The sequence below is a fragment of the Tamandua tetradactyla genome, chromosome 10, assembly GCF_023851605.1.
Source record: "Tamandua tetradactyla isolate mTamTet1 chromosome 10, mTamTet1.pri, whole genome shotgun sequence".
Classification (NCBI taxonomy): Eukaryota; Metazoa; Chordata; class Mammalia; order Pilosa; family Myrmecophagidae; genus Tamandua; species Tamandua tetradactyla.
The window spans coordinates 5,571,297-5,599,197 of NC_135336.1; the positions used below are offsets into that span (position 1 = coordinate 5,571,297).

At 41.9% G+C, this 27,901-nt stretch overlaps 1 protein-coding gene, 1 non-coding gene and 1 pseudogene across 2 annotated transcripts; all 3 read left to right on the top strand.

Moving 5' to 3' along the window:
- Positions 1–463: 463 nt before the first annotated feature.
- Positions 464–8,020, top strand: AHSG (alpha 2-HS glycoprotein). Its single transcript, XM_077117832.1, has 7 exons — positions 464–752; positions 3,046–3,156; positions 3,480–3,564; positions 3,935–4,098; positions 5,581–5,685; positions 6,620–6,703; positions 7,308–8,020. Exons 1-7 carry the CDS (start codon positions 540–542, stop codon positions 7,629–7,631), a joined length of 1,086 nt encoding a protein of 361 aa, XP_076973947.1. The 5' UTR covers positions 464–539; the 3' UTR covers positions 7,632–8,020.
- Positions 8,021–24,174: 16,154 nt separating this feature from the next.
- LOC143649049 (U6 spliceosomal RNA) lies at positions 24,175–24,281 on the top strand. The gene has a single exon (XR_013158927.1). It is a non-coding gene; the product is annotated as a U6 spliceosomal RNA (small nuclear RNA).
- A 2,933-nt stretch (positions 24,282–27,214) lies between these two features.
- Positions 27,215–27,630, top strand: LOC143648904 (ubiquitin-like protein ATG12 pseudogene; annotated as a pseudogene).
- Positions 27,631–27,901: the final 271 nt, after the last annotated feature.

Genomic DNA, 27,901 nt, shown 5'->3' on the forward strand with positions numbered 1-27,901 from the left:
CCTTGGCTACATCTGTGCACCTTCCTCAAGGAGCCCTCAGGAAAGAAATAATCCCCCCAGACACTGGAGGATTTTAGTGACTGGCTTTCAATCCAACAAGTCAATTGCTGAGTATCCACTGTCTCTCTTCGGAGACCCCATGGTGTACTCAGATCATGGTAGAGAACACTCCTGCTGCTGCCAAAGCCACTGCACTCTGAGGCTGGCTGTGTTGGCCCTTGCTGTGCCTCATCCCCTCAACTGCTTCTCCTTTTTGCTGCTGTGACCATGTTCCAAGAGACTTTGGAGCATCCCTCCACAACAGCATTGACTTTGGCAGATTTCTTGGGGACCAGCAATGTCCTAACCTGTTTGCTTTTCCATGGCTGATGTTTGCAGGGGTTTTCTTGGAACCAGAATAGAAATCATCCCCCGTCCTTATGCAATTCCTCCAGCAGGCTCTGACAGATAAATAAAGCCCTCCACCCCTCCATCGGTCTACCTCTCCCAGCACAGTATCCGGCTACCTGTCCACCTGCCAGGGCCTCTCCGGGGCAGCCATGAAGCCCCTTGTCCTTCTCCTTTGCCTTGCTCAGCTCTGGGGCTGCCACTCGGCCCCACATGACCTAGGTCTGGGTTATAGGCAACTGAACTGCGATGACCCAGAAACAGAGCAACTAGCCCAGGTGGCCATGGATTACATCAATAAGCACCTTGTCCGGGGATACAAGCATGTCCTGAACCAGATTGAGAAAGCAAAGCTGTGGTCTCAGGTAAGTGAACCTCCTACACACGAGCTGAGAGTACCTGCGCGTGGAGTTCAACCATGTGCTCAAAAGATCAGCTTCTCCCACCACGAATGAAACCTTAGAAGAGTAAACTCTTCTTATTTCTCCCCAGGAGTGAAGGAGGGAATGGGAGGGGGAAAAGTGAAGAGTCTTTTGATACTGTGGTCCTGGGTCCCCAGGAGAGTGCTGGTGGGCAGGTGGAGGGGTGTGTAGGAGAAGAGAAGGCCTCAAACGATATTTTGAAGATCACAAGAGGGTAGGGTGGTTTGCTGGGAAAAAAATAAACAAACAACATGCGACACTAGGGGTCCAAAGACTGGCTTCTAGTTGCCAAGTGACCCTGGAAGTTACTTCTCTTTCTCTGCCTCCTTTTTCCTCTCAATGAGATGAAGACTGAGAATGAATGAAACTTGCATTTCAGTTGTACCCACCATGTGCCATGCCCTTTCCCATAGATCACTTTAGTCACTCTTCTCCCCCAAGCCCTGTTCATAGGCATATTACCCCTGGTTGATATAAGAGGAAAGAAGGCTCTGACAGATTAGGTCATTCTTTTTTGTTCTCAAGGTCATATAATTAGTAAGCAAGGAGACTGGTATTTGATTGCAGACCTGTATTCTTTTCTCTACACAAGCTGCCTACGCAAGAAAGCTGCTCAGATCCCTGAGAAAAGCCTACCATAACCAGGATTTACTTCCTCACACACTACATAAGAAAGTGATGCAGTCTGAAACCAATTAACAATAAAGGCCAAGCTGAAAATATGCCCTGGGGATCAGTTGAGAAATTTGAAAGGGTGGGAAAAGGGCAGGAGTGTATTGTCTATTTTGAAATTAGATTTTACATCTAATAGAAAGGATAAAAGAAAGGATAATTCTTTCAGAGAACATTTATTACAAGCCATCCTTGTGCAAAACCACTGTCAGGTGCTATGGTAGATCGTAGGTTGAACTTACGAAATATCTATTTTTATAGGTCAAAAGCAGCCCCCAAAATGACAATTTTATATGAGCCTACCTAATAAAAATGTGAGAGAGATGCAGGTTGTGCCCACCAGGGATTTATCAGGAAGAAAAACGGGACTGGACAAAATATTTGAGATCAGGATTGTCCCAGATAGATTTTTAAAGTGCTGCAACAATATTAAAATACAATGGTGGTTTCGAGGAAACAATGGCCAATTCAAGGGAAATAACACACAAAGTGCACATAGGAGAGAAAAGGTAAGGAACAGGCTTTGTAATTTTCACCAAAGGCAGAGCTGGATAGCAGCTTTCTTTGAGAAAGCCAGGAGTATCTGGGTTCTGTTCACTGCACCTCTGAGTGTTTTCAGGAAGTTAATTTGGGCACATCTCCACATTATAAAATGCAGAGCTCTCTCCAGAAGAGGAGATTCCGAAGCTCCAGATACTACTAGTGAGTGAAGTAGAACAGAAATCAGAGGCAAGCAGACCTGGCCTGAAAGTCAAAAAGGCATATTTGTACCTTTAGGAATTCCTGGGCTTTGAAGAAAAGGTGCAGAAACAGATGCACTGGCAAGAACAAGTCCAAGGAATTATACAGGCTTCCAATCACTGTTTCACTCAACTCCTTCCTCCCTTCCTTAGTGTCAGGGAGCCACGCTCTTCCTCACAGCACCAGCAGGGGACAGTGGAGAGCAGCGACTTTGCATCGGGACATCTACAAGCTGAACATTTTTTAAAAAGAAGAAAAACTCAGGATGATGACGACAGTGACAACAGCAAAACCGTTAGGAAGGAAAAGGAAATGGAAAAGGAAGAAAGAAGGAAAGTAGATGATGAGAGAGAAAAAGATGAAAAAAAGACAATAAGATATTTTCTTGCAAAATCTTACTTTGCTGAAAGTTTTGAGAAAAAACCAAAGCTGACTTTGTCAAAGCACTGCTTGAAGGGCGGAGCTTTAAAAGTTGCAAAATAAATACCAGCACTCATTTTTTTTAGCTTCCAAATCTTGGAACTCAGTGTAAGGAGTGTGGCTCCACCAGCTTGCCCAAGCCCACGCCTCCTTCTTCCTGCAAGCACCATTTAGCCTTTGCCCGGGCAAATGAGGAAAATCAGAGAAACCCTGGCCATTGGCTTGCCCACAGACCAGCCCAGAGCTAGAGGGAGCTGCAGATCAACAGTAGGATCTCCTCTCTACAGAGAGGGTGTGTGGGGACGAGGGAATGGGTTTGAAGCTCAATGGGGACTCAGGCTTTGGCTCTCACAAGAGAAACAAGGGGAAAGGCTGCTCACCTCTTCATTCTATTTCTCCACAGACTTCCACCGGAGAGATATATAAACTTGAAATAGAAACATTGGAAACCACTTGCCATGCACAGGAGCCCACTCCTGTGGAAAAATGCCCCGTGAGGCAGCTGAAGGATCACGTAAGTTCCCTGGACAGTTCCACCTCGGTTTCAGCAGAGCGGGCAGTTTCACCCAGCCTGCCAGAGCCTGTCTTTGTGGCCGGCTGGTAGGCACATTTCCAAAAGTGCTATCTCTGGCACTCATTTTTACAACCATTTGACTCTCCTATTGTAACCCTCTCTGAAAGCAGTGAGTAACATTACAGCATTACCTAGAGAAGGTGCTTTCGTGAGGGCACGTTTAGCAAGCATGCCTGGGGGTGGAGGTGGGGGACCTCTCTTGGGGTGAAATGAGAAAGGCCAGCATCTCCTCCTGGCCCTTCACTGTGGTTTCATTTCTCCAGGCTGTGGAAGGAGAATGCGATGTGCAGCTGCTGAAACAGAACGGCCAGATTACCGTGTTGTACTTAAAGTGTAGTTCCAATCCAGGTAGAGATGATAACGATCCTTTTTACTACCTTTACCTTGTAGAGAGAGTCAAGAAGGAATCGGAATGGTTTTCAACCTAAGTAGTTCTAGCCACTTGGTGAAGAAAAAAGGAAATCACATTTCCTGGGTTCTGGGATTTTAAAAGTTGTTCTTTGAGGAACTGTTCTCATCAGAGGTTAACTTGCCCCTCGATGACAGGATAGAAGCCGAAAGTTTGGCATGGCGTGAGCCACTTGCAAGTATAGTAAGCAGCAGAGAAAATACCCGAAGCCTTTGGGAGCGAATCCTAGTCCTTTCCAAATAAGCAGGGCTGGGATGATTTCGGCGAACAGTTACAGCCGGGATTCGGGGCTCTTCTCCCCTTGCACAGACTCGGCGGAGGACGTGCGCAAAGTGTGTGCAGACTGCCCCCTGCTGGTCTCGTTCAACCACAGCAAGGTGGTGCACGCCGTAGACGCCGCCTTGGCCGCCTTCAACGCCCAGAGCAATGGCTCCGATTTTCAGCTTGTGGAAGTTTCCCGGGCTCAACTTTTGGTAAAGACCCAGAGACTTCTTTTTTTTATATAAAATATTTCTGTTGACAAATCTTCACTCATGTACATTCCAAACATGGTATACAATCAATGGTTCACAATATCATCACATAGTTGTGTATTTATCACCATGACTGTATTTTAGAACATTTACATCACTCCATAAAAAGATATAAAAAGAAAAAAAAACACTCTGACATACCATACCATACCCCTCATGGATCACGAGTATTTCCATCTACCCAATTTATCTTATTCTTTGTCCCCCATTATTTATTTACTCTTTTCCATATTTCTTTTACTCATCTGTCCATTCCCTGGATAAAAGGGGCATCAGGCGCAAGGTTTTCACCATCACGCAAGACTGATAGAGTTTGAGGATTGGGCAGTCTGGTGGCACTTCGGAAATGTGTGTGGTGAAGGAGTGAGGGACAGGGCAGGTGCTACAGCGGCAGCAGCAGGGAAAGAAGGGTCCGGGGAGAAGAGGAAAAGAAGGCGTCCTAGGAGTTATGTATCACGACGTCCAAAGAACCCTCAGCGCCTCCAGAGCTACCCAAACCGGGCTCAGTGTTCAGTGAGCGAAGTTCCCTACTCATCCCAGAATACTCATTTATCTCCCAGCACCATGGAACACCTGCAGCACTCTCATAAATGCTACTAGCAAAGGCATGAGCTTACTTAAACAAGCAGGTATGCAATGGCGGGTCCTCAAGTGCCTCTCGAATCACTGAAAAAAAATCTAATTGTACTGTGGGTAATTTAACACATTTGTATGCCCTAGAATTCTGATATTTAAGCAAATGCTGTTCTGGGCCCCAGTCACGGCATCCTTGGAAATGCATGGTTTGGGCGGTAAGTCTATTCACCAAAATATGTGAATATGTGACTTCTCAGATCATCCGATCCCAGACCATACCAAATAACAAATATTTGATTAAGTGTCCAGACGTGCCAAGTACTATAAGAAAAGTGCAAACAATGTCTTCCTTACTTACGTCTAAATTTTTCACTGATCCTGTTCTATGAATTAGGTGGACGAGGTATTAATCCCTGCACTTTCCCACCCCGTCTTGGAATAACCTGAACCTTGGGTCTCAAAGTGCAGTGCCAAGAGTGAGGGCCAGGGGAGGCCGGGTTCCAGCTCACACCAGCCTGTGGTCTTCCATCTGAATTCCTGAGTTTCCTATCTGAAAATTCGCCTCCACCCTAAATGATGGCCGACGGATGCCTACACCTCCTTCAGGGAAGACCTGACTCCTACCCTTAACACACCTGTACTGCAGGCACTTCAGCACACAATCCAGGACCATTGCCCCTGTGTAAGCCATTGTGTGTAAGGGACGGGGGCAGGGTCCTGGGACACACAATATGTTCTTCACCACCATCCTGTGCCCGCCGGGCCTGTTATTACTTCGCTCCAGCCTCTCCTTTCCTAGTTTTTCCAAAGTCTTGTTACCTCAAGAGCATTTTCTTTTATTCTCAGCCGTCTCTTCCAGATTCTGTCTATGTGGAGTTTGTCGTGGCTGCCATTGATTGTGTTGCTAAAGAGGTCACAGACCCAGCCAAGTGCAACCTGTTGGCTAAGAAAGTGAGTGTGCCAGGACCCGGGGTTGTTGCTGTCCAAGCAGAGGTGGTCAGAGAACAGGGCGTCCTGATGTCGTTTGGGTCTTGGGGCTGCAGAAAAGAAATAACAGCATAAAATGCCCACTGCCTGTGTGGCTGGATCATGGCGGACCTTCCTCTGGGGTGTCATCTCCCCGTCCCCAAGCTGTCACCAGCCACCTCACCCACTGGAGGCCCGTGGAGTTAGGAGAAAGGCGAGACTGGTGAAGCCAAGTTATGCTCAACTGCTGGGTGTGTGAAGTGTAGAGTTTCTAGATATGCCTCTGATATGAAAACTTTCAAGTCCTTAACCTAGTAATGTCCCCTTCTAGAAGTTTAGTCGAAAGAAATAATCAGAGATATTTGGCAGAAATGTATCTATGAAGATGATTTAACATAGATATAAAATGGCAAATATATATATATATATATCTTTGTGTCCCACAGAAGGGGGTCATTTAATAAAGTAGGGCACAACAGTAAGTAGAAAATTATTCAGACACCAAAAAAATATGTTTTCAAAGACAAAAGAATAAGATGAGAAAATGCCATTACAGTCAATGAAAAACTCAGGACACAAAATGGTATAGTCACAATGATCCCAATTTTTAAATTGTATGCAATAGTATTTTAAAATGAGAAAGAAATATATCAATGTTAATAATAGTTATCCCTGGATCACCACCACTATTTCTGAAATGGAGGGTGATCTCTATCTATCACTCTCAAAATATTTCCATATTTTCTATATTATACAAAGAATTGTATATGTTCTTCCAAAAGCAGAACCCATAAACTTTCAGGAGAGTTCTGGTTTCTTTTTTTAAAGGATTAAGGATTAAAATTTTTTTTGCCTCTGAAACTGGGGAAGAAATCTGTTTCTTAATCAGATAGGGTAACTCCTCTCTTTCTCTGTGCAGCAATATGCCTTCTGCAAGTCAACACTTCTTGTGAAGGCTGATGGGGAAGAGGTTTCTGTGTCCTGCAGAGTCTTCCAAATGCAGGTAACAACTCATGGATACCCTGACGCTCATCTTCAGAATGCAGTGACCCCTTTACACTTACGTAGGGTGTTAATAATTACAGAGTCCTAGGCGTTGTGTCCTTTTGAACGTCACTGTATAAATAACGGAGGGGGCATGAGCAATTGTCAACAAATGGCAATCTGTTTTAGCCATGCCTTCCTAAGCCAAGACCTGAAGGCTACAGAGCAGAGCTATCCTAGGTAGCTGAAAAGACCACCTTTTAATTTGCTGGGGTTGGAGGTGGGGTGGGGTTTAGTGGGTTATAGAGACTAGACTACCCGGGAACTCCCAGTGTCTGCAGATGTAGAAGACAAAAACGGTGGCAATGACAGCTGAAGTTGGCCATAAGTTGGGGTCCTTTGACACATGGAGCATATATAGTAAGTCCACCATCCCCAAGACAGCTCTGGTGAGACCACCCCCTGTCGCCTGCAACCCTGTTGTCAATCATCTGGACCAAGGTGGTGCTTTGTTTTTTGCCAGCTTCTTTGCAAATAAAAATGATTCCTGTGAGGAAATTGGGTGGGGGGGCATAAATAGGAGCAAGAAGCAAGCTAACCTAAGGCCATGGTCCTCTCTCCAGCCTGTAGTTCCTCAGCCTCAACCAGAGGGCACCGTCGAGACACCCCTCAGCCCTGCAGTGGAGCCGACTGTGCCCGAGTTCCCTCCAGCTGATGTGCCAGCAGTTGCCCTGGTGTTGGAACCCGTGGTTGTGGTGACAGCACCACAGCTCCCCGCAGTGCACCAGGCACACCATGACCTCCGCCACACCTTCGTGGGTGTGGCCTCTGGAGAGTCGGCCTCAGGGGAAGTGAAGCTCGTTATGGAGGTGAAGCCTGGGGCTCCTCTTCCTGGCAGTCCAGTGGTCCGCCAGTGCCCAGGGAGGATCAGGCACTTCAAGGTCTAGGGTGGACACAGCAAAAGATTGGAAGTTTGGTGCAGTGGACATGGCCACCATTGTGTCCAAGTCTGGGCACGGGTGGGTGGAATTTTCTGCCAGCAAAGCAAATGCCACAAGTGCTCTAGATTAAAATCAAGCCCTGAATCCTAACTCCTCCTCATTCCTCAGAGGCAGAGTGGGCAATAGTTACGTTTGATGGAAGGCATAAGGCTGGGAACGTGAGTGTCATGGTATGGATGGGAAGCTGCCGACCTTGCGTCCTCTGTCTTCTGTTGACCTCAGAAAAACAACTTGAACTGTGACGATAAGAGGTGCTCTTGCAAAATTGAATCTGCCTGTTTATTAAAGGTGCCTGAAGAATCTTCCTTAATAAAAAAGATTCTAAACTGAAATGTGGTCTTGATGATTGCCAACTTCATTCAACCTCCGTGCACGTGTGTGCTCTGTCTTCCCACACAGTTTCCTAGGCAAAATCAAAGCAAAAATACAAACAAAAGAGAACAAAAATCAACTGTACACAGGAAAAAGTGAGACTAGGATCTGCTCACAACCCACACAATGTCTCCTGTTTCTTAATGAGAAAATATTTCTTTTCATTTTATAAGGGACAGAAAATATCGTTTAAGGAGGACCAAATACGTGAACTTTATACGACAGACCAACCATGGAACTCTTAGTTTTTCTGTAAGGGAAAGAGTGGGGAAGGAAGGTGAGTAACCCATTAATAAGGTAACCATGTGACTTATTACCCATATAGGAACCTTTTCAGGGTGAAAGAAACACTATTGATAATTATATTGGGATAACATGTGATCACCCTAACCATTAACCAATGTAAGAATCAAGCTAAGTTTAGCTTTCACACAAGGTAACGCAGAAGGGAAAGGGGAGGGCTTCTGACACAAGCCTAGAACTGACGCCAAATCCCTGATGGCCAGACTCATGAAAATGTAAAGCATAATCAAAGGGGAAACCTTCGGCAGGAAGTTCAAATTAGTTTAGACTATCTGGATAGGTTGTAACCTCTGGAGTACCCAGTCAGCGGAGAAACAGGGCAGGGGGCTGCCAGTTAGGTGCAGGTATAACCGTTTCGACATTCTATTGTTTGGCACACTGGCCACCATTTTGTGTTCAGCTGGGCACCCACTCTCGTAAGACTGTGAATAAATTCTTTTCTTCTCCATAATTGGGTGAGCATTTGTTTTCTTTCAGGTATGGCGTTCTCTCTAACAACCAATTAAGCAATAGCCAAGTTACTAGTTATCTGTAATTGAATGTTTTAACTTCTGTGGACATCGCTGCTCCTATTAGGGTAATGGTGGCACCGGTTGACTGAGAAAATATTGTTGGGCCCCACTGAACCAGCAGCAGGCCTCACCCCAAAAGAAGAAACAGGGGGAGACCCAGTTGAGACAGTCCCAAACTGCACCACAATAAAAAAAGGCACTGAATGCTAGGGTGATCAGTCTTTAAGCATTTATTAAGGGAACTTGTGTATAGAGAGTTGCAGCTACCTTGAGACAGTTCATAAGTCTAACCTTACTATTATTGCTGTATAACTTTATAAATTTATGTGTATCACTCTATAAATTTGTACATGAATTTATAGAGTACATGTATGTAAATGAATGAATGTATGTAAATGCAAGCTTTCTCAAAGGAAGTAAAACAGGATGTCTGCCGTGCTGCTAGTCATGTCCAGGGCTGCATCACAGACGAAGAATGCAGCTAAGGCCCAGCAAATTCTGTTTCTGTACTTTTCCAGTGTTTACCACCCATTCCCATAGTAACTCCCACCTTGCTTTCTAGCCTATATAATCTGGAAACAAAGAATATTCTGGGCTCAGACTTTGGACAGAAGTCCTCTGAGACTGCCGGCAATAAAAAGCTTGTACACTTCTCAGAGGATCTGGTGCTTTCTTGCATGTTGTTCAGAGTTTTTCCCAACTACAGCCTCACAATGGACAGTAATACTGGCAAGATGTTCATTTGAGTGTGTCTGTACCTATAGCAACCACTCTACAGGTTACATATGGTTGAGGGACAACAGTGGCTAAATGCTAGAGGTTTGGCTTAAGCTTTGGGAAAACTTCTTGGTGTGTGCTTTTATAAAACCAAACAAGATGTGCTTGGGGCAGGCAGGGTGTAAGGTTACAGCAGCTAAACCTGAACATATATTCAGGGAGTTATGGGGAGGGATGCTTGAGGAGAGAGGGCAGGGGCAAGGTCAATCTTTAGTCAGGTAGGAGATGCTATCTGGATCGTACAATATTCAAGTGAAGATTAATTTATAATCCTGTGCAAGAACCCTATGGCCCTCAAGCAGCAGTGTGCTGGTAAATGATTATGAACCAGCTGAGGGCAAAGGGAATAGGCTGAAGTGGGGGCAGTGGGCTGCTTTGTGGCATTTGTGGTTTCTGTGACATAAATACTCCCATCACGGTTTTAAGCAACCCACAAGACTTCAGCCTGTTTGCAAAATTCCTGAAAATGTAATAATTGGCTCTCCTAAGTGGTAAGAGCTGGTTCCAGCACACTGCTCACCTCAGGGATTTATGGCAAGCAGTTTGGGAAACATTTCTGTAAGTCACAGTTGAGAAGCAACTATGAGAAGCATCAAGAACTTAGAAAAAAGAGAAATAGCAGACATTTTACCAAAAAAGAATAGAAGGATGGCAAATAAGCACATGAAAAGGTAATTACCACTAAATACCTATGAAAATGAAAATGGCAAATACTGACAAAACAATTCTGGAGGGAATGAAAAGCAGTTGGAACTCGTATAGATTGTGGTAAGAATGCAAAATGGAATGGCCACTGTGGAAAGCTGTTTAGCAGTTTCTTACAAAGTTAAACATAAAACTAACCATATGTCTTGGTTTTCTTGGCTGCTGAAGCAAATGCCATGCAATGAGTTGGCTTAAACAATAGGAATTTATTAGCTCATGGTTTTGAAGCTAAGAGAAAGTCCAAATCAAGGCATGATCAAAGTGATACACCTGAAGATATGTTCCAGAGCTGGCTGCCAGCAATCCTTGGTCCTTGGCTCTTCTGCCACATGGCAATGCACATGGTGACTTCTCGTGGCCTCTCAGTTCTTTTCCAGGTTCCATTGAATTTCAGCTTCATGAAATTTCAGGTTCTTGCTTCTTGTGTTTTTCTCTTTCTGTCTGAATCTCATTCTGCTGAAAAATGGCTACAGTAATGGGTTAAAGACTTATTTTTTATTTATTTTTTTTTACATGGGCAGGCACCAGGAATCGAACCCGGGTCCTTTGGCATGGCAGGCAAGCATTCTTGCCTGCTGAGCCACCGCGGCCCTAAAGACTTATCTTGATGGAATAGGGCCACACCTTAACTGAAATAACCCAACAGAAAGGTCCTACTTACTATGGGTTCACACCCACAGGAATGGATTAATTTTAAGAATATGTTTTTCTGCGTATATATTGCTTCAAACTGCCACACTCCACCCTCTGCACCCCCAAAAAAGACATGTTCTTTCAAGGCAATATACAGTCCCAAAAGCCTTATGTCATTTCAGTACAATGCTTAGTACAAAGTCTCATCAAAACCTGTTACTAGGTGTGGCCCATCCTGGGACACAATTCCCCTCTGTGGACCTGTGAAACTAGAAAACAATTTATCTGCTTCTGATATACAATGGAAGGGAAGGCATAGGCTAAACATTCCCATTTCCATAGGGAGAAATTGGAGGGAAAACAGGAGTTCCAGATCCCAAGCAATTCTGAAACTCTGCAGGGCATACTTCATTCGATTTCAAGATGTGAGAGTCATCTGTGGTGTGATGCTTTGTCCTCCAGACCTGATGAAGCAGGAGCCCTACTGCCCCCTATTGTTGGATTGCAGAACAGTGGTTGCCAGAGGTAAAGACGGGAAGAGAGTGTGGTTATAAGAAGACGGCATGAGGGAATTTTTTAGGTGATGGAATAGTTTTGGTAGGGGCAACATGAATTCATACTTGTGTTACAATTGATAGAACTTTACACAACTGAGAAGGTAGAACTTAGTATGTTAAATTCTCCTAAATATTTAAATGTTAATTGTAAATTTATTTAATCAAACTTTATGCTGATTATTTCATTATCATGAAAAGTCAAACAAAAAAATCACAGAACTGTACACTAAAAGGAAGAAATAAGCTAGTTTTACTAAATAATAACTAAACTTTTTTAAATTAAAAAAATAATTAGAAAAAGGGAATTAAAATACATCACTTAACAAATTAGAGCAGAGAAAGTCTATTACCTTAGAGACATGGAATGACTCCCTAGCCAGAGCAAGACAAGAAAGAAACTGTTAATTAGAAGAAGAAACACTCTGCCCTAGAAGCTTTGGAAACACAGAGTTAAGGAGGCAAGCTCTAGCAGTATACATGCAGCTCCATCTAAAAGAGCGTACGTCCTGATGCCATTTCATGACGGGTATAGACCTGGAAATGGAGTCACTTGCTCATGCCAGCCTAACTACATTTCTTCTGTAGATATGCACCAAATATCCCTGTGCCGAGCAGTGAGCTGTTCTCTGGAGTATAAAGCAAAACATGACAAGCAAACAAAAGAACAACAAATAAAAATACCTCATTAAATGTTTGAACTATTTGGTTCCTATGTTTTAATTCTGAGCTCACTAAGCAACTTTCTTGATTCTGGCTTAGGTTCTAAATGTATGCCCTTGCATGGAAAAAATATGCTTGTGGCCATTAAGATTTTCATCACGAGTCTGATTTCTACACTGGCCTTCTGGTTAGCACACCATTTCTGAGGTGACTGGTTAACACAGGACAGCCCCGTAGAGGAAAAATTCAGCCGACCGGCTGATAAAATTGGGCTTCTGAAGCCCACATGCAGAGCTGGGGTGAATTCACTAATGTGGACCCAATTGTAAACTCTTGGTGGCTGACCTGGAACGCAGATGCAATGGTCAGACTCAAGGCATAATTATGAAACCATGAAAACCGAATTCATATTGGATAGCAGGGCAGAAGGATGGAAAGAGCCTCGATATTGATGGAAACATGGAGCCCCTGCAAAACACCCCTGGACCACTTACATTGGGGTTTTAGGTCACCTGAGAGCACAAAAAGCTACTATTTCATTTTGGAAACTGTTTTTAGATCTCAATTACTACCAGTCAAACACAATTCCTAATGATACTGCTTCCCTGATCCTATGAGTCCCAGGTTTTTCTCCTCCCTTCTGTTAAGCAAGTGGTCATTAAAGATTCCACACAAGACAGCAAGTTAAAGCTTAATAGTTTATTGAGGGAGAGAGAGAGTTTGAGAGCAAAGGGAGAGCCAGGCAGGTGGGAGGCCGTGAAACCTGTTAGCAAAAGGAAAGGAAAAATGGCTCCAACTCTCTTTCTGACAGCTTGTAGGTTTAAAGGAAAAACCACGCCAAGAGGGATGGGGTGTGACATGTGGCCGCAGGCATCACTGAGAGATATCAGGCTGGTGCACATCATGACATCATGCTCGTGGTTATCTGGTCTTGCCTCCGGTGGGTGGGGCGTTGGCACATCTGTGCTCATCTATCTTGCCGGCACATCAGGTCCTGTCAGAGCAGCTGCTGAGGGAGAGAAACTGAAGGGACCCCCAGGCAACAGAATCCATTTTGTATGTCAAGTTTTATTTTCTGAGACCTGACACCTTCTAACTGTTCTTTCTATATTTGTTTTGGTTGGTTTATCTTTCTGTGCCCTCTGCCTGTCCATATTCCTTCTGTCTTTGAAAAAGAGAGAAAGAAGAAGATGGGGCACGGTGCTAGAGGAAATACTTAGTGGCGCACTGGAAAAGGGAGCATGGCAGTTCTGTCAAGGACTGAAGTCTTTCCATGAAAAAACTTGTAAGAGGCAGCTTTCACCTAGTTCTGAAAGACACCTGCCCGCTTTTGACCCTTGTACACACAGGTATGGCTGCGAGGGAGCACATGGAGCATTGTCAGAGAGTATTCCATGGAAGGTGGGAGACATCCAATGATTAGCTTATGTAAAAAGGGGAATGTGGGGGTGCAAGGGTAACTCAGTGGGAGAATTCTTGCCTGCCGTGCAGTTCCCAGCCCATGCACTTACCCTCCCCCCACGGAAAGAAACTCAACAACTGGTGCTGCAATAATGGGATACTCACATGGAAAAAGAATGAACTGTGATCCTGGCCATGCAGCATACAAAAAAAAGAGGCTGGGGGAATTTATTGTCCTGTGTCCTAAAAATTCAAATGGGTAGTTCTTGCCTAAGGCGTCTGGATCCAGTGGCTAAAAAGATGTGATCAGGACTCTCTCTCTCTACCCCTCAGCAGTGCCTGCCTCTGCTTATCCTTGATGTTAGCTACAATGGCCACTGGCGGCCTCACAACCACATCAGCACGAGTGTCCAATTCTGAAGGACGAGAGAAAGGCCAATTAAAGGCCAAGGAAGGAGCACTGTGGGCCAGAGGCATAGTAGGCACAAAGGCCCTGAGGCAGGAAGGAGATTGATGTGGTCCAGGAATTGAAGTAGGCTAGGGTGACTGAACTGAAGTAAGGAGAAGAAAGAAAAGAGTTGCAGAAGATGAGTTTGGAGAAGTGGGGGCAGGTTATGAGGGCCTTAAGGCCCCAGGAAGGAGTTGGGATGTTATTAGTGCAATGGGAAGCCACTAAAGTTTTAAAGCAGGGAAATGACATTATCTGATTTACATGAAAAGATCACTCAGCTGCTGTGGTTCTTGACATGGGGATGGGGTGAGGTGGGCTGAGTAGTGCTATCCCCCACTGGGGGGCATTTAGGAGCCAATGGAAACCCTTGGGATGGTTACAATGGACTGGGATGCTACTGCCATTTAGTGGACAGAGGCCACAGATGCTAAACATTTTGAAATGGATAGTACAGCCCCAATAATGAAGTCCCAACAGTAAACAATGATTAATTAATGCCCCCAACTAACTCACGTTGTAAGTCAGTGTAGGGAAAATGGGTTGTAGCTGGAAAAGAGTAGTCCACAAAGATAGGAAGTGACGGGAGCTTTCTAGAGGATAAATAAGTATGTGTTAGGCTAAGGTGGTGGGCAGCAGACATGGTAAAGCGGACACAATTTGGAGGTAGAACTCTTAGAACATGCTGATGGATTGACATGGAAATGAGGGAAAGAGAGATCAAGGATTACTCCTGGATTTGTGGCTTTGCTAACTGGGTGGTGCCATTTACTAAGGCAGAGAACTTTGGTTCATTTATTTGAATTCCCTCAAGTTCCTCTCTTCAAATTGCTGAGTTTAGTTTTCTGAGTTTGGCTAACTCATATCTTGGTCTCTTGCCTCTCACTGAAGCAGTGAGGTTTGATGGACCTGCATGACCTGGGCCCAGGAGCTTCACCCTCTCACTGTCCTCACTGTACAAATATGTACAAATCCCTGCCCATATAGGGCTGGCAGCAGGACTACATGACAGATAGACGCATATGCAAAGAACCTTCCTGACACATTCTAAGATCTCTGTAAGTGCCTTCCTTCTGTACCTTCTCTTCCTGTCCTCTAGATGTAGTGCCTTCAGAAGATTATGTCCTTGACTGGGGTGGGCTGGAGCTGTTTGTACCCCAGAAAAACATGTTCTTAAACTTAATCCATTGCTGTGGATGGGAACCCATTATAAGTAGAACCTTTTGATGGGTGAGTTCAGTGAAGGTGTGACCCACCTCAATCAGGATGGGTCTTCTAAATCCTACTATTTGAGGAGTCCTTTTTAAGCAGAACAAAATTCAGACAGACAGAGAGAAAGCCATGGGAAGTAAGAAGGTGAAATTCAACAGAAACTGAAGGAGAATTGTGAGGCCACCATGTGACACAGGGGCCAAGGACGAAGAATCACTGGCAGCCAGCCCCAGAATGCCACAGTCTTTAGGGAGAAAGCATTGCCTTGATGATGCCTTGATTTGGACATTTTCCTGGCCTCAAAACTGTGAGCCATTAAATTCCCATTGTTTAAGCCATATTTTTGCATGGTATTTGCTGAGCAGCCTAAGAAACAAAAGCATTGACCTTCCCTTAAATCAGTACGTTTGCCCATTCTCATAATTTAAACTACCAGACTAACATAAGTAACTTTCAACTTTAAGACTGCAGCTCAGACCTCTTTCTTTTTCAGCATTGCATTTCCAAATGCCTCCAGGCTTTAAACCTAGAACAGTTTCCTATGTGATTTATGTTACCTCAGAGATGAGTACCTGAAGACTTAGCATTATTCAAAATGTGCATTTTTCTAGAATAACTTCCACCTAAGAATATTCCTGGAGAAGATAGGTTATTGGAACAGTTGAATATACTGCCATTGTAGCACATTTTTGCTTTTAATACTGCTCTGCATTTTCTCACCATCTTTACTATTTTACACTGCTCTCACCTAAGTTAACAGCTTTGCATATGTCTCATTTACTTGCAGTCTTGGTGGCTTTCCAAGTTGTTCCAAAGTTGTTGAATTTCAAGTGTATTTTTCAGTACTTGTATCAGTACCACAAATTAATAAACAGCTATTGATATCAGGTTAATAAAAATATTTACAACTATAATAACAGACATCATCAGCATAACAGAATAGTTATCATCAAACTTACTCTTCAGTATTTTGCTGCACTTGAAAAGCATTGTGGTTCCCATGTTACTGACAAAGTATGATGTATTTTTTTTTCCATGTGACAGCCTTATGCCAATGTCATAAGCAAAGCTTACTTCCTTGAAATATATACAGTCTTTGGCTGATTTTTAAAATTTGAGGGGCTCAAATTGTTTCAGATTTTGTGTATAAGGTAAGATTATTCCTATTTTAATAGCTCATTATTTAAGATTCGCATGATTAAAAATTCCATAAAATATAATTATATTATATGTTCCAAACCTCAACTGGCACATTTTTCTTACAAACTGACCCCTACCCCTAAACTCTGGATCTTTCTCAAGTTGATTCATAGCACCTAGTCACCCAGTGATTACAATTTCAGTTATTATAAGGTTAAATCCTATTTACTAATACTTACAATTTAAAGCAAAAATACATAACTTTCACATGTAACAGGCAACATAAATTTCCTAAATAGTCATTTTCCTAAAATTATTGCTGGTGGTGCCATATATTACTACTCCACCTCTTAAATTCCCCACACCATTGTGCCCCAACCCAAAAGGCACTAAGCAGTTTTAGGAATATGTGAAATACAGTGTATGTTCTTAGCACTCTAGGTGTGTTTGTGTGAGAGAGAGAATATATATGCATTAACAACATTCATTCATCAGTTAATGACTACAACCTTCCTTTCATATGGTCTTTCAGAGCAAAGAATGTTCATCATAGCATTATTTGAAAGAGCAAAAATTCGAAATAATCTACTGTATTTGTTTGTTAAGCTGCCGGAATGCAAGATGCCAGAAATTGAACAGCTTTTAAAAAGGGAATTTAATAAGTTACAAATTTACAGTTCTAAGGCCATAAATATGTCCTAACTAAGAGGCATCCAGAGAAAGAAACCTTGGCTCAAGGAAGGGTGATCTGGGAAGGCATGTGGCTGGTGTCTGCTGGTTATTCCTCTTGGTTCCATTACTTCTGATGCCAGTGGTTTCCTCTCTAAGCATCTGTGAGCATTTACTTAGCTGCTCAAAATGCTGGTTTCATCTCTTACCTTAGCATCTGCCTGGGTCGGAGATTTCTTCTCTTCACGTTTTGGCTATTTCCGTGAGTCCTTGCTTAGCACCTGGGCTGTGTCTGTCTCAATCTACAGGGGTCTACACTGGCTCAGCTCTGTCTGCTCTCTCCAAAATGTTTCCTCTTTCAAACTAATCAAGACCCACCTGGAATGGGTGGGGTCACATCCCCATCTAATCAAAAGGTGACACCTGCAATCAGGCACGTTAAATCTCCATGGAGATAATCTAATCAAAAGTGTCCACCCTACGCTGTTGAATCAGGATTAAAAAAATAACGGCTGCCCTGACAAGATTGGATTAGGATTTAAATGGCTTTTTTTGGGTACATAATTGATTCAAACCGGCACATCTATGTTTTCAATAATAGATGACTGGTCAACAAAATTATGTTAAGTCCATTTCATAGACTACCATGCATAAATTAAAAATCATGTTATGAAAAAGTAAGCATTCATGTAGGAAAATAATTGCAATGTATTTGAAACAAAAAAGAAAACACTTTAAAATGCTGTAACACCAATCCTGTTCAAACTCGTCTGAAAAGTAAAGAAGAAGGAATACTTCCTAACTCATTCTAGGAAGCTAACATCACCCTAAGACCAAAGCCAGATAAAGGCACCACAGAAAAAGAAAATTTCCAATCAATATTCCTTCCAAATATAGATGCAAACATCTTCAACAAAATACTAGCAAACTGAATCTAACAGCACATTAAAAGAATCATACACCATGTTCAAGAGGGGTTTATCCCAGATATGCAAGGATGGTTCACCATAAGAAAATCAAATTGATGTAATACTCCATATTAATAAAATGAAGGCAAAAGTGTCATCTCAATTGACACAGAAATGACATTTGAAAAATCCAGTACCTCTTCTTGAAATAAACACTCAGAAAACAAAGCATAGGAAGGAAATTTCCTTAACATGATAAAGGATATTTATAAAAATCCATAGTTAATATCATACTTAACGGTGAAAGACTGAAATCTTTTTTTTTCTAAGATCAGTGTTCTAGTTTGCTAGCTGCCGGAATGCAACACACCAGAGATGGATTGGCTTTTAATAAAAGGGGATCCTTTAAAATATTGTTGGTTCTTCAGAGGAAAGGCAGCTAACTTTCCACTGAGGTTCTTTCTTACGTGGAAGGCACAAGATGGTCTCTGCTGGTCTTCTCTCCAGGCCCCTGGCTTCCAACAACTTTCCCTGGGGTGACTTCTTTCTGCATCTCCAAAGGCCTGGGCTGAACTGCGAGTGCTGAGATGAGGAATGCCAAGCTGCTAGGCTGTGCTACATTGCGCTCTCTCATTTAAGCACCAACCAATTAAGTCAAACATCACTCATTGCAGCAGACACGCCTCCTAGCTGACTGCAGATGTAACTGGCAACAGATGAGGTTCACGTACAGTTGGTTTATGTCCGCAGCAACAAGATTAGTTATGCTCACCTGGCCAAGTTGACAACTGAATCTAACAAATACATGTCCACCCCTTGTCAACTTGGCAACTTCAAGCATCACTTTAAACAGGTGCAAAAAATTCTCTTCTTGCTGTGGACCTGTGAATCTCAAAACAAGTTGTCTGGTGCCAAGATGGAAAAGAGGATATTCACAGGATATAGGTTTTCAAATTTCCATAGGGAGAAATTGGAAGAACACAGATGTAAAACCTGCAGGGCAAACACCATTGGATTTCGAAGTCTGAGAGTCATTCATTTTCGGCTTTAGGAAGTGGCAGTCCCACCCTTTCCAAGGGCCTATGCAGTGGCCTACCTCTTTCCAAATCAACCTCGGGGAACATCGAGGAGACCACCTCTCAGCTCCACTCTCTCCAGGCATCAGGGCCACCCCTGGGCTCTCTGCCATTTCTGGGGCACACACTCAACCCCTCCATGTGGTGGCAGCCAGGCTCTCCCAGTCCCCCAAGGAGCGTGCTCTGCCTTCTCCAAGGCCTGAGGCTACACAACTCTTCCACTGCAACAAGATGAGAGGCTCATCCTCACCCTTCAGGGTAAACTCACCCTCTCCATGTATATGGGTGGGTCCACTCTCCTGGCCGAGGTTTCTTGGCTTCAGACCTGAGCTTCCATGGTTCTTACTCTGCAAACTCCAATTTTTCCCTTTTGTGTCCTCTTTTGCCAAGATTGGCAGTGGTTCCATTTACACCAACAGTCTCTTCAAACACTCCAGAACTTCTCCATCATTCTCTTCACAATTCCTCCAAAATCTTCCCCTTAGCCATCCAAAACACCGTTCAAACATATCTGGCATTTGCAAACCACAGCAGCACCCCACTCTCCGGTACCAGATCTGTTCTAGTTTGCTAGCTGCCGGAATGCAACACACCAGAGAAGAGACGGATTGGCTTTTAATAAAAGGGGATTTACTTTGTTGGTTCTTCAGAGGAATGGCAGCTAACTTTCCACTGAGGTTCTTTCTTATGTGGAAGGCACAGGATGGTCTCTGCTGGTCTTCTCTCCAGGCCCCTGGGGTGACTTATTTCTGCATCTCCAAAGGCCTGGGCTGAACTGCGAGTGCTGAGATGAGGAATGCCAAGCTGCTAGGCTGTGCTACATTGCGCTCTCTCATTTAAGCACCAGCCAATTAAGTCAAACGTCACTCATTGCAGCAGACGCGCCTTCTAGCTGACTGCAGATGTAATTGGCAACAGATGAGGGTCACACACCGTTGGCTTATGTCTGCAGCGACAAGATTAGGTATGCTCACCTGGCCAAGTTGACAACTGAATCGAACTAATACAATCAGGAACAGGACAAGGATATCCACCATCACCACTGTTATTAGTCATTGTACTGGGAGTTCTAGCCAAGCAAAGAAAAAGAAATAAAAGCACCTAAATTGGAAAAGACAAAATAAAATTTTCCTTACTTGCAGATGACAAAATTCTGTACATAGAAAATCTTGAAAAATCCATGACAATGCTATTAAACCTAATAAATAAATTCAACAAAGTGGCAGGGTAGACAAGCAATACCAAAAAGTCAGTAATCATTCTATATACTAACAATGAAAAATCTGAAGAGGAAAGCAATAAAAAAATTCTACTTACAATAGCAACTAAAAGAATCAACTATCTAGGAATAAATTTAACCAAGGATGTAAAGGACTTTGTATTAGCTACGGTTCTCTAGAGAAACGGAATCAGCAGGACATATCTGTAAATATAAAATTTATAAAAGTGTCTCACTTAACTGTGGGGATGTAAGAGTCCAAGGTCTGTAGGGCAGGCCGTGAGCTGATAGCTCTAATGAAGGACCTCAATGAACTCTCAGGAGAGGCTGGCTGGCTGAAGCAAGAAGAGCGATTGATCTTCTGAATCCTCCTTAAAAGCCTTCGGGTCACTGCAGAAGACACTCCCCTTAGCTGATGGATGTAACCAATGTAATCATGACTTAAGTCCATAAAATGTCCTCACAGCAACAGACAAACCAGTGCTTGCCCAACCAAACAACCAGGCAGCACCACCTGGCCAAGTTAACACATGAATCTGACCATGATAGGCTTGTACACAGAAACCTACAAAAAAACAATGCTGAAAGAAATCAAGACCTAAATAAATGAAAGGGCATTCTGCATTCATGGAATGGAAGACTAAACATAGCTAAGATGTCAACGCTACATAAAGCAATTTGCAAATTTCATGCAATTTCAGTTAAAAAAAAAACAAACCTCACAGCCTTCTTTTCAGAAATGGAAAAGCCAATCATCAAATTTATATGGAAGGGGATTGTCAGGAGAAAGCAGAGTAAGGAGTGTTAGGACTCAGTTCTTCCACCAAAACAACTATTAAACAGCAGGAACTGTCTGAAACAACTATTCAGAAACCCGGGAGTCCAGATGGGCACTGTACAACATCCAGGGAAGAGCAGGAGGAAGAGGCTGATGAGTTATGGTGAAGGATAGTAAATTCCTCTCTGCACGGGGCAGCTGCAGGTGCCCATTCCCACTCTCACAGCAGGCCACCATGGGATCCAGCCCTGGCTAGCTCACTGGTGACAGAAAGGGAGGTAAATATCCTCTTACCCACGAATATGTCTGGACACGGCTGGTCATTGGTCAAGGCTCTTGATTAGCGAATTCGGATAGCTGGGGGCCCAACTCTGAGGGCAGCTACAGTTTCAACCCACCCCAGAGAGGAGGTGCGGGTAAGGACTAAAAGACACTGTACTTTGTCAGGACTATGGGGGACAAGTTAGTTGAAAGGCTGCATTAGCTGGACAGGCCAGGAAAGCTCAGCTTTGGAGAGCCGTCAGAGAAGCTCTTGGAGCCCTTCCAGATCATACCCACAGGACGCTTTGAAGCTGTTCTATGCCCACTTTGTGGATCCTGGGCCCTGTTTTGGATGGAAAAGATCGGCCAGGGTAAGTCCTTTCTGGGGTAACCATCCCCCTAGAATTTTCTCTCCAGTCAAAAGCAGCTTGAGACAACAAAAAGAATGTAAAAAAAACTACAGAGGTGGACAGTCTCCTGCTGGCTTCGAATGCCCAGGAGAGGGAGACCTGTGCCCTAGGAAGCAGAGGGGACAAGCAAACTCCTGTAAACAGGAGAACTCCAAAACTAGCAAGCAAGAGCCCAGGATGAAACAGAGGCTGAGAAAGACAGGACAAACCCTGCACACTGCACCTGCATTGGGCAGCGAACCCTCCCTGATAGGAGGGTTGGAGCTCAAGAGAATCTTGAAGGACAGCTGATTACAATACCATGAACCAGACATCTCAGAGAATAAATCCCAGAGTTAACACAGTGACATATTAAAATGTACAGTGTGCAACAAGAGTACAAGGCAAACAAAGAAACAGGAAAAAAAGGCCCATCCAAAAAAGAGGATAAAAATCAGGAACGCACAAAGAAGATGAAAATGGGACAGAGTGAACAAAGCCTTTTTAAAAATTATCTTAAAAATGCTCCAGGAGATGAAGGAAAATACAGAGAAAGGGCTGAAAGACATTGGAAAAATGAATGAGCAATATGAGTGACTTAGTAAAGAGTTGGAAATCTTGAAAAGGAACCGTTATGGCAGCAGAAACATCATACAGATTCTTCTCAAGTGCACGGGGATCAAACCCCTGGGAACACCATAGGTTGGGTCACAAAACAAGACTTAATAAATTCAAATATATTGAATTCATACAGTGTGTATTCTCTGAACACAACGGGTGGCGCTAGAAATCAATAGCAGAGGGAGAAAGGGAAAACTCACAAATGTGCGGAAATTGAATGACAGTCTTTTTTTTTTTGTAACTTTTTAAATGCAATTTTATTGAGATATATATTCACATACCATATAATCATTCAAAGTGTACAATCAATGGTTCACAATATCACCATATAGCTGTGCATTCATCAGTCCCATAGATTTTTCTTTTTTTTTTTTTGCATGGGCAGGCACCTGGGTCTCCAGCATGCCAGGCAGGAACTCTGCCTGCTTAGCCACTGTGGCCCACCCTTCCCCATAGATTTTTTTTACATTTTTTTATTAATTAAAAAAATTAACTAACACAACATTTAGAAATCATTCCATTCTACATATGCAATCAGTAATTCTTAATATCATCACATAGATGTATGATCATCATTTCTTAGTACATATGCATCGATTTAGAAAAAGAAATAACAAGACAACAGAAAAAGAAATAAAATGATAATATAGAGAAAAAATTAAAATAAAAGATACAAAAATATATAAGAAAAAAAAAACTATAGCTCAGATGCAGCTTCATTCAGTGTTTTAACATAATTACATTACAATTAGGTAGTATTGTGCTGTCCTTTTTTTTTTTTTTTAGAAATCATACCATTCTACATATGCAATTAGTAATTCTTAACATCATCACATAGGTGCATGATCATCGTTTCTTAGTACATTTGCATCGGTTTAGAAGAACTAGCAATACAACCGAAAAAGATACAGAATGTTAATATAGAGAAAAAAAATAAAAGTAATAATAGTAAAAACAAAACAAAACAAAACAAAAACCTATAGCTCGGATGCAGCTTCATTCAGTGTTTTAACATGATTACTTTACAATTAGGTATTATTGTGCTGTCCATTTTTGAGTTTTTGTATCTAGTCCTATTGCACAGTCTGTATTCCATCAGCTCCAATTACCCATTATCTTACCCTGTTTCTAACTCCTGCTGAACTCTGTTACCAATGACATATTCCAAGTTTATTCTCGAATGTTGGTTCACATCATTGGGACCATACAGTATTTGTCTTTTAGTTTTTGGCTAGACTCACTCAGCATAATGTTCTCTAGGTCCATCCATGTTATTACATGCTTCATAAGTTTATCCTGTCATAAAGCTGCATAGTATTCCATCGTATGTATATACCACAGTTTGTTTAGCCACTCTTCTGTTGATGGAGATTTCGGCTGTTTCCATCTCTTTGCAATTGTAAATAACGCTGCTATAAACATTGGTGTGCAAATGTCCATTTGAGTTTTTGCCCTTAATTCCTTTGAGTAGATTCCCAGCAATGGTATTGCTGGGTCTCCATAGATTTTTGATTATTGCAAAAAATAAAAATAAGAATAAAAATAAGAAAGAAGATCAAATATCCTGTACCCACCCCCATTCTCCCTATTACTTAGTTATTTTTGTCTTTAATTTCTTACTCATCTGTCCATCCAATGGATATAGGAAATGTCAGTCACAAGGTTTTCACAATCATATGATCATACCTTAAAAGGTATAGCATGGCAGTGTAAAGGTGGCTCAGTGGCAGAATTCTCACCTGCCATGCCAGAGACCTGGGTTCAATTCCCAGAGCCTGCCCATGCCAAAAAAAGGTAAATGAACTAACCAACTAAATAAATAAATAAATACTCATTCTTTTAAAAAAAATGCTTGCTTCGGCAGCACATATATTAAAATTGGAATGATACAGAGAAGATTAGGATGGCCCCTGTGCAAGGATGACACACTAATTTGTGAAGCGTTCCATATTTTTCTATTGTGCCATCATTAAAAGCCACATTAGGGCATTTTGCCATTAACAAAAAGGTATATTGTTATACTATCATCGTCAAGAATCAAGGCTATTGGATTATTGTTCAACAGTTTCAGGTAGTTCCCCCTAGCTACTCCAATACACCAAGAACTGATAAGGGATATCTATATACTGCATAAGAATAACCTTCAGAAACCTCAAGTGTAGGTATGGTCTTATCCAGGAAGAAAGTTAGCCCAGTAATATGTTAAAATAGAAATAAAATATTTCAATATAGAAAAAAAGAGAAAGTATGCCTCCAAATAAGAGCATACAGTTGGATCATTTTACCTAGTCTGATAACCTCTATTTTAATCTGGATTGTTTAATCTGTTCCTATCCAATGTTACTAGTGATATAGTTGGATTTTTGTCTTCCATTTTATTCCTTGTTTCTATATGTCTCATGTAATTTTTTGTTGCTATACCCTTTCTGCTTTCTTTTGTATTAAGATGATATTTTAAGGAATAATTTAAATCCCTGTATTTTAGAATTTTCTACCTAACTTTCTGTTATTTATTTCAAGTTTTAAGTCCATTGTGGTCTGAAAGCATATTTTGTACAATTTCATTCTTCTAAATAGTTTAGGCTTTGGTTAGTGAGCTAGGACGTATTCTCTCGGTGAAAATTTTGTGGGAATCTGGTAAGAATGTACATTTTGCTATTATTGGATGAAGTATTCTATACTTGCCAATTAGATCCAATTTTTAAATGACCTGTTTAGAGCTTCTTTTAAAGTAATTGTCCCGTTATCTTCACTACCTCCCTTAAACCTCAATCTTAATCTGTTTTAAGTGTGCTGTCTTTGTTGTTTGTTAACTCTTCACTGCTACATAACATGCTAACAGAAGCTTGTTCAAATAATAGGGATTCTGTCTAACAAGTTATAGGAAATTAACTAAAAGGAATGAATAATGCAAAGCAGAATTTTAGATTGCCAAAAGTAGTGCGAAAATAAAGTATTTAAGATATGAAAAAAGAATGACCTCTCGATTCTATTTGAAATCTCTCAGCTGCTGAAAGTTTATTTTGTTTCATTTCTCTTCCTCCTTTTGGTCAAGAAATCTTTCTCAATCCCACAATACCAGGACCAGGCTCATCCCCAGAAGTCAGGTCCCACAAAGGTAATGAATTTACCTGCATGGTTGGCTTAGAAAGAGAGGCCACATCTGAGCAACAAAAGTGGTTCTCTGGGAGTGACTCTTAGGCTTAATTATAAGTAGGCTTAGCTTCTCCTTTGCAGGAATAAATTTCATAAAGGCAAGCCCCAAGATCAAGAGCCTGGCTCAACAAATTGGAAGTCCCTCATGCTTGCAAGACTATATTCTGTGATTGTAAAAACCTGTGACTGGTGCTCTGTTTATCCAGGGTATGGACAGATGAATTAAAAAAATGACAACAAATAAATAAATAAATAATTGGGGGGGTAAGGGGTTAAAAAATGGGTAGATTGCAGTACTAGTGGTCAATGAGAGGGAGGGGCAAAAGTATGGGATATAGGTGTTTTTTCTTTTGATTTTTTATTCCTTTTTTCTGGAGTGATGCAGATGTCTAAAAATGATCATGATGAATACACAACTATGTCATGATATTGTGAGCCATTAATTGTATACTTTGGATGGACTGCATGTGCATGAATACAGCTCAACAAAAATAGTTAATTTTTTTAAAAGAATATCTGGTCTTTCTCAGATGGGAAGTTTAATATTTCCATATTTAAAAATATAAAATATAAAAATATTTTTTATCTTCTGCCCAGATTACTTTGGGATGGGTCAGGTATCATACTAACCTCTACATACTAACAAGATCTCACTCCCTATTCATGGATCCATGTGATTATGGTGTTTGAATAAGCTGACCATACAAATTATATTAGGTAGTGTGCTACAGAAAATATAAATTTCTGCACCAAATAAACATCTCTTCCTTTGGTGTCACACAGAGGTTGAAGTTTTAAAATACAGACAATATCATCCTTTACCCTTTAGTCTGATTTACTTTAACGCTAACCAGACCAGCTTCCTTTGTATCTCTAATTGAAGTCTGATCTTTTTTCAGCTTTTTAAACAGTTGCTGTATGGCATAATGCTGACTTTCATTGATACAGAACTCTAGTTCTGAGTCTCAGGTGTACACAAATGCCTGAAGTTCCAGGGAACAACTAGGTTATATAAAAAGAGCTCAGCATCTCAGAATTTAGAAATAACAGTTACAATTCCAGAATAGATATGACTGCTATAAGAGCTTACAGTCTAGGACCCTTTACAATAGGCCTTTCCCTGATCACCTGTGCTTTTGAATTCAATTCTCAGAATTTGCACATTATAGTTAGTCCATATCAGTGAGGCGCTATAATATTTGTCTTTTCCCTTCTGGCTTATTTCACTCAAAATACAATCCTTAGGCTTCATTCACTTAGTTGCATGTCTCATAACTTCATTCCTTCTTGCAGCTGCTCAATATTCTATTGTATGTAAACACCATGGTTTCCCTTCTGTTCCTCAGTTGATGTACCTTTAGGCCACCTCCATCAACTGCAAATTGACAGCACTGCCACCATAAACACCAGTGTGCAAACGTCCACTCATGTCCTCACTCTCAGCTACTTAAAGTAACACTCTTAAACAGCCAATAGGATAAAGAGGAAATCAGAATTGAAATTAGAAATATCTTGAGGCTAATGAAAATGAAAATACAATGTACCAAGACTTATGGACTGCAGGAACGTAAGAGGGAAATGCATAGCTCTTGCTACTCACATTAAAAAAGAAAAAAGACCTCAAAACTGGAAGAACTAGACAAAGAAGAGTAATCTATACCCAGGTGAGCAGAGGAAATAAATAAATAAGATTCGAGTGGATATAAATGAAATAAAAACAACAGTCTAGAGCATGGAGCAAGATGGCAGAAGAGCTGAGTCTGTGCTGCAGTTCTCTGCCTCAGCTGCTGTTGGAGGCGAAGGACTTCGGAGGTCTCCCCAGAAACGACTAATCCACAGACGCCTTCTTCATCTGCAGTCCCTGGGACAGAGGGGTCTGCCAGAAACACCAAGAAAAAAAATGGACATTTTGCTAAAGGCCATGGGAGACACCCCCATCATGAAAACAAAGTGGATTGTAGCGTGCAACTGAACCATCCAAAGACTCATCAACTTCATCAAAAATTCCTTAAATTTGTGGTCTCAGAACAGTTGTCTATTTATGTGAATCAGTCCTTTGCCCCTTCCTCAGACCAGGAGGTTAGAACACTCTATGAGTGTTTTGGCAGTGATGATAAACTGGTCCTATACACTCAGGCGTGGGGATGAACCATAGATAAAAACAAATGGCTACTTAAAATCAGTCTTCACAAAGGAAACAGCTCTGAAATGCTCTGATGCTTTTGTGAGAGACTTTTAGGATATGATCTACTCAGGATATATCTTATGTGATTTATGTTTACATTAAAGAAAACATCCGTAGATGTAGAGTGAGCTATAAAAAATGTAACATGCATTAACATATAAATTATTTATAATAATTTATAAGGTAAAGTATACCTATTGCTCCTTGTATCTGTAATCCAGATCTGCCTCCTAG